A 7,438-nucleotide genomic window follows, 5' to 3' on the forward strand; every position below is an offset into this window, starting at 1 on the left:
TTCAATCATAAACTCAGGGTGTCATGTTTTCTTGGAGCAATGGACGACCTAAAAATAAGTTGATAGTTAAAGTTAAAAACATGATTTCCCTAAAATAGAATAAAAAGTAGTTACATTGTAAACCATTGTGTGAAGTTAAGTTTCACCTTTGTTAGTGGATATGAAATCAGAATGATGTAATCCAACTTAAAGTATTTTAACAGTTCACGCATAATTAATTATGATATATGTATTGTTTATTTTATTATATTTTTTTCATGTACTTTGTGTAGCATGTACCTCTATCACTAATTTTGCATTCAGTTCTGTCTAGTGATATAGAGACATAGAATATATTTCTTCCTACCTTTTAGTTATGTTAGAAAAAACACAAAAACACAAATATACACGTAGAATCAAAATGAAACTTTCTTATTCCACGATCAAGCCACCAAAATGGTCATCTTCCTGCGACATTAACTCCTACATTTTATGCCCATCTAAAATAATTAATGGAATCCATATTTTACCAAATAATATATACATGCACATATATTCACACAAAAATATATGGATTAACATCAAAGGAAGGGAGAGTACCTCATAACAATGAATTATTCTAGACTTTTGACAGCTCCTCTCTACTTTCCTTATTGCATGTTATGAGGTACAATTTTCACCATCATCAACTACAACTACAAAAATAATCATGCAGATGAGAACTAAAATTCTCTACCAAACTGTATTAATGTAAACATTTCAAAACTTGTTATTAATTTTCTTACACTAATATTTGAGATGTACAACATAAATATCTGGACAAATGGATGTACATTACAATGTTGCCATACACAAACAGAGATACATGACTGACTAAATAATCTAGAACTGAGAATGATGGGCTCATAATATGTAAGTGCAGTTACCCAAATTCTACTTTGAAATAAACTTAAGTGGAAGATGCAACGTTGTACGCCATAGTTGCAAAGGTCTAATATTTAGGTGTGTAATTTCATCTTTATTCCGCTCCTACAAAAATAATGATCATATGCTGCTAAAAAAAAATCTAAACTTGTTCTTCAAATCACCTGTAAGGAATTGCAAGCCTGTGTAGCACAGTACAAAATCACGGCATGCTACACAATATACATTCGAGTCTTTATTTAGGAATTGCACACCAATGTAGCTTGGCACAAAATCACGGCATGCTACATAAAATAAATGGGTCTAGCTAACTTGGTTAGGTAAGTGGGGTACAGCCAGCCACCAATGTTCAAGTCCTAGCGGATGCACATTTGGGTTCTTATTATTAATTAAAAAAAATATTGTAGTTGCTTCTCCTACCACATTCTATTGAAAAAAGTAATCAATTGAAAACATATATATCTTTGATGGAGTGCACATCTAGACTCAAAGTAAAAAACTATACTACTTAAATCTAGATAAAAGTGAAAGTTGTAGATGCAAACTGAAAACATGGAAGAAAGGCTTCATCAACCACTCGGTGCATTTTCATATCATCAACTCATTTTTGAAAACCACACACGGATACAAACGCTGACAATTAAATATATTCCCTCTGTCCCAGATTGACTGACTCGGTTTTCTTAGATACAAATGTATCTAAGACGACACTAATGTATCTAGACAAAGTTGAGTTTGGGACGGAGAGCGTAGTACATATTTTTTTGGGGAAAAGTAATGCTATTTTCTGGCAGCGAGTAGAAATTATTAAACCTTTTGCTCCTAGAAAATGCATCAAGACCTACACACGCATGCACATATTGGAACCAAATGATGCGGAAGAGTCACTGTGACTAACTTGATCCAGAGAAGCTAAAGCGTATCTTAGAAGAGCACTAAGCTCCCAGGGTCGCGCGCGTTTCTGGGAGAGCCGCGCGTTGCTTTCGTGGGTCCTACCCGCGTGCTGGCGTGTCGTTGCGACTCGGCGTTTGATGCGGTTCGGCGTCACGTGTACGAGCCAGAGAGCCTCGCTGAAGTCGGTTTCTGTTCCTTTGACCGGGCCTTCTGTAGTCCTCTCTTCTTCTTCTTCTTTTCTTCGGCCGTGCGGGTGTTTGGAGTCGCTCGATTTCTTGTTTTCGTTCTTGGAGCTGCGGCGTTGTGTGCGGGTGGGGGTTGCGGAGGTGCCTGCTCTCCGGGGGTGCGTCGGCTTGGGTGGCGCCGCGGTGGCCGCCCGCGTTCTCCGTCGAGGCGCCGGCGTTGTGTGCGGGTGGGGGTTGCCGAGGTGCCTGCTCTCCAGGGGTGCGTCGGCTTGGGTGGCGCCGCGGTGGCCGCCCGCGTTCTCCGTCGAGGCCGTTTCTTCTCCCTGGTATGGTTCCCTATTTCTCTATCTGTGGCGCGATTTAGTGTATGGTTTCTAAGATTCAGGTTTATTCTGTGTAGATTTATCTTCTGTTAACTTTGTGTTTTGGATCGGTGATGTTTGTGTGTGGATCCGTTTCTTGGGGATTGGGCTGGTCTGCGCTCGTTTAGTTCGTGCTTGCTGTAGATTCAGCGTTTTCGTGTGGTACTTGTCTGCAGTTCTTGCCGTCCGCGTTGTGAGCACTGCATTTAGTAGTAGGGTTGCAGATCCATGTCGTCTGATTGTGGTGGTTCATGGTTGCTTCATCCTGGATCAATTTTGCCTATTACATGTTTGACATTCAGGTTTAGATATTCTGTATGGATTGCAGTGATATAAATTGTTCTACCGTAGGTTTATGTTCTGTTTTACCTAGCACGGGTTTACTGTCAAGATTCAATCTTTCTTTGTTGTATTTCGGGTGGGTTGTTTTCCTACGTTTTTCTGTCATATTAGAGCTGCGTTCTTATTTGCCCTTATTTTCTAATGGTCAGTGTTTCTATTATGCTATACGGTGTGCTTAGGTCGATGCTTTTGAGCTAAGATCCTGTAGTGCTACTTGTGAAGTTGATGTCTTAATGTAGGCTGCATATGTGTTCTTTGGTAGTGTGCAGTGTTTATATTGTGGTTTTTTCCTCTAGGGGTAAGTCTGAGGAAATTTCCTTTTGATTCTCGGATTAATTCATGGTAGATACTTAGTTTTATGTGTATGAGGCCTTTGATCTAGACAGTACATTGCAGGTTCTATTTGTTATACGTGTGTGCCACAGTCTAAATATGGTCTTCTGAGGTTGTGCAATTGCAGTTCTCCTTGATAGTTTCTTCCTTTTACGCTGGGTCGATGCTTTCGATCTAAGATGCCGTAGTGCTACTTGTAAAGTTTTTGTTGTAATGTAGGTTGCATATGTGTTCTTTTTGTGTAGTGTGTATGTTTAGATTGCGGTTCTTTCCTCTAATGTAGGCTGATAGTCGCCCTTCTTTGTCCCGTTCTGCTGCTGTTAATCATCAGCCTTCTGGTACCTGTTCCTCTTCTGTTGATGGTCATTCTTCTGTGCCAAAAGGTGTAGACGAGGTTAATGAGTATCTCAATTGCCGGTACCTGTCTTCTTGCGAGGCTATGTGGAGGCTTTTTTCTTACGACACGCATGTGCGTTTTCCATCTGTGGAGCGGCTCGAGATCCATCTTCCCGGTATGAATAGGGTAACATATCCAGAAGACGCACGCCTTGACGATGTGGTTAGCCGTCAGAATGTCCGTAAGAGCATGCTTACGGAATGGTTCGCGATGAATAGGACCAATGTGCATGCACGCGGCCTCACGTACTGTGAGTTCCCTTCTAGATTCACCTGGTATTCTGAGAAAAAGTCCTGGGTGAAAAGGACTCGTGGTGATAAGCTTGGTAGGATTCGCTATGTCAGCCCTACAACTGGCGAGCTTTTTTATTTGAGGATGTTGCTGATGTCGGTCCGGGGTGCACGCGGCTTTGAGGATTTGCGTTCTGTAGGGGGTGTTTTGTATGCGACATTCCGTGAGGCTTGCTGCCCACGCGGGTTGCTGGGCGACGATAAGGAGTGGTCTCGTGTGTTTGATGAGAGTGTTGTCTGGGCTACTTCTCATCAGCTCAGAAACCTTTTTGTGACGGTTCTCATGTTCTGTGATGTTGGAAATGCTGCGGCTCTGTTTGAGAGCTACTGGAAGTATATGACGGACGACATCGTGGTGGCCATAAGGAATGCGTTAGAAAAACATGATTATGTTGTGCCCGACAGTATTTTGCGTTCTAGGCTCCTGAAAGAGTTGGGTGCCCTTTTCAGTAGCAGCGGCGGGTCGATAGCTTCATGTAACTTGCCGCCTGTGGTTTCTTCCTCTGGTGCGGCGATTTTAAATCGCTTGGTGTATGAGGAGACCTGCTATGACACTGCTGCTTTGGCTGTACAGTGGGAGGCCACGCATTTGAGGCTGAATGCTGGGCAGCGAGGTGTATACAGCGCTATCATGGAGTCAGTTGAGAAGCGAGAGCCTGGATGTTTTTTTGTCTCTGGATATGGAGGGACGGGGAAAACTTTCCTGTGGAAAACTATCCTTGCCAGGCTTAGATCGCAGGGAAAGATAGTACTTGCTGTTGCGTCTTCGGGTGTCGCCGCTTTGCTTTTGCCTGGTGGGTGTACTGCTCATTCGCGTTTCCATATTCCAGTGGAAAACATTGATGATAGGTCGCTCTGTAGCATTGGGAGGGGGACGATGCTGGCCGATCTTATTAAGCAGACCGCTTTGGTTTTATGGGATGAGGCGCCAATGACGCACAGGAGGTGTTTTGAGTGTTTGGACCATTCACTGAGGGATGTGCTTACTGAGCAGACGCCGGGGAATGCTGATTTCCTATTTGGCGGCCTTCCGGTTGTGCTTGGTGGTGACTTTAGACAAATTTTGCATGTTATTCCAGGCGCATCTAGGCCGGAAGTTGTCGATGCAGCCCTTTGTAGTTCGCCGCTGTGGCCTCATGTGAAGGTCCTTGCCTTGAAGGAAAACATGAGGTTGCAATCTGCTGGCTTATCTGACGGTGAGAGGGCTTCCCTTGACAAATTTGCGAAATGGGTAGTGGCTGTTGGTGATGGGTCTGTGCCTACGGAGAAGCGTGCTGGCGAGTCTGAATCAATCTGGATACGTCTGCCCTCTAGGTTTTTGATTCAGGCCGAAGGAGATAAAGTGGCCGCTATAGTGCAGGAGACTTTGGAGATAGTTACAGAAGCCCTGCATATTTGGCCGACAGGGCCATTGTGTGTCCGACGAATATAGTTGTTGACAAGATTAATGAGCATGTTATGGCGCTTGTTCCTGGCGATTTGAGAGAGTGCCTCAGTGCTGATAGGATTGCACCTTGTTCGGAGCAGATTCCGAATATACATCAGGATTATCCAACTGAGGTTTTGAATGCTATTTCGGTGCCCAATTATCCGCGCCATCGTTTGCTTCTGAAAGTGGGTGTTCCAGTCATTTTGCTGCGCAATTTGAATCAGTCGCTTGGTCTCTGCAATGGCACTAGGTTGTTGACAACAAAGGTGTCTGAGTTTGTCCTGGAGGCCACTGTTTTGACTGGCCTGGCGGCAGGGGAGTCAGTTTGTATTCCGCGGATTGTTCTCAACGCTTCGAATCCTCGGTGGCCTTTTGTTATGCAGCGTAGGCAGTTTCCTGTGAGAGTTTGGTATGCCATGACAATCAACAAGAGCCAAGGGCAGACATTGCAGAAAGTTGGCCTCTATCTGAAAGGCCCTGTTTTCTCGCATGGTCATCTGTATGTGGCTGTTTCGCGTGTTTACATCGCCGAATGGACTCAGCATTTTAGTTGATTCTGAAGATGCATCGTGTGCCGCAATAACAAAGAACATAGTATACAAGGAAGTCCTCGACGCCATTGAAGATAGATTGCTTTCTGAATGATTGTTGTTGTATACAATTATAGTGGCTTTCTGTCATGTTCCGTTTGCTTATGTCTGATCCTGGTGTTTGTGTTTGCCATAGATGTTTTCTTCCTTTGGTGTCTGGTTGTACATGGGTTGTTTTTGATTGCCTCAAATATAAATATTTTCTTCCTTTGGTGTCTGCTTATACGTGAGCATCTTATGCTCTGTATTTGGACTGTTTGGGCAGTGCTTCTTCTTACCTGACGTTGGTCGCGCTATGTGCTCGATTCTGGTTGCTTTCCATTGTGTCACCGTGTTTTCTTGATGCCCCTTTGACGGTTGTCCTACTGTGTTTTTGCCTTGCGCTGTTTGTTATGCTTTTGGTGAATTTGGTCCTGACTGTTTTTTCCTCAGCTTTTTTTGAGATGGCTGCGTCGGGCTACTCTCTTCTGAAGGAGGTGGATGAGGGTTCTCAGAAGTGGAAGATTCGTACTAGGATCGCGCGTTTGTGGGAGCACTGTGATGAGAACAAGAATGGTGAACTTGTTCGACTTCACATGGTTCTGGTTGATGAGAAGGTAATTGCATTTAACTTCTATGTATTTTTTAAACTGCAACTTTTTTGTGCTTCGTGTCTTTACTAGCATATTTTATCTACTTGCAGGGCGACGGCATTCATGCTTATGTGCCCAAGCCACAGATCCCAAAGTTTCAGCCACTGCTGAAAGAGGGGCATGTGTACTACTTTCAGCACTTTGAAACCAGCCTGGTCACAAGGCCAAACCCCACGCGCAAAACGTCGGATCAACCACGCCACCTAATCTAACTGAAACAACGGATGACGGCGCGGCAAGACGCGCGCGGACCATCTAGTATTGTTGTATTATTCCACCTATCAGCTCTCTCCTCAGGCCAGCGGCAGCAGCACCACACGTTCCAAACCGTAAGAATCTGTTACTAAGGCATCTGATCATCCAGAGCTTGAATCATCAGACCGATCTGAAAATAAAGAGAATAACATTAATCAGGCAGAGGAGCCTTTAGTGGAACGTTTGATGGAGATACAACTTAATGATCAGCCGGATAGTTTTTGCTGGAATTTAACAACTTCTCGGAAGTTTTCTATTAAATCTCTTTATACTGATTTCATGAGTGGACACACTCGGTTTTTGAAAAAATATCTGTGGAAATTAAAAGTGCCACTGAAAATCAGAATTTTCATGTGGTTTTTGAATCGGAAAGTCCTACTTACTAAAGATAACTTGGCGAAGCGAAAGTGGACTGGCTGTACTAAATGCATGTTTTGTGACTCTAAGGAATCTATAGAACATCTTTTCATTAGGTGCCCTTTTGCAAGTTTGCTGTGGAGAGTTATTTATTTCACGTTTAATATTCCTGCTCCAACAAATATTAAAAACTTGTTTGGGAAGTGGCTGAATGGTATTGGCAAAGTTGTCAAAGAGCGGATTCGTATAGGAGTCTCGTGCTTTACTTTGGGCAATTTGGAATTGTCGAAACGATATTGTTTTTAACGGTGCGGGTTCTTCTCAATTTTTGCGAGCTATCCATCGAACTACTTACCTGGATAAATATGTGGTCCCATCTACTCCCCGAGGACCAGCATGCACATATGGATTCTGGGTGCACTCGTTTGATGGCGGTCGTTCGGGCTATCTTCAATCAGGGTGGTTGGCG

The 7,438-nt window shown here is 43.6% G+C and overlaps 1 protein-coding gene across 1 annotated transcript; it reads left to right on the forward strand.

Moving 5' to 3' along the window:
- Positions 1-2,204: 2,204 nt before the first annotated feature.
- On the forward strand, positions 2,205-6,685 carry LOC124683696. Its single transcript, XM_047218162.1, has 3 exons — positions 2,205-2,308; positions 6,158-6,321; positions 6,408-6,685. The coding sequence occupies exons 2-3, from the start codon at positions 6,169-6,171 to the stop codon at positions 6,567-6,569; spliced, it is 315 nt and encodes a 104-aa protein (XP_047074118.1). The 5' UTR covers positions 2,205-2,308; positions 6,158-6,168; the 3' UTR covers positions 6,570-6,685.
- Positions 6,686-7,438: the final 753 nt, after the last annotated feature.

This window comes from Lolium rigidum, chromosome 1 (assembly GCF_022539505.1).
Source record: "Lolium rigidum isolate FL_2022 chromosome 1, APGP_CSIRO_Lrig_0.1, whole genome shotgun sequence".
Lineage (NCBI taxonomy): Eukaryota > Viridiplantae > Streptophyta > Magnoliopsida > Poales > Poaceae > Lolium > Lolium rigidum.

Bases quoted from the DNA above. Each gene is read 5' to 3' on its own strand.
- LOC124683696 (XM_047218162.1), top strand. From the start codon at position 6,169: ATGGCTGCGTCGGGCTACTCTCTTCTGAAGGAGGTGGATGAGGGTTCT. The intron at 6,322-6,407 runs GTAATTGCATTT...ATCTACTTGCAG, and splicing joins TGGTTCTGGTTGATGAGAAG to GGCGACGGCATTCATGCTTA.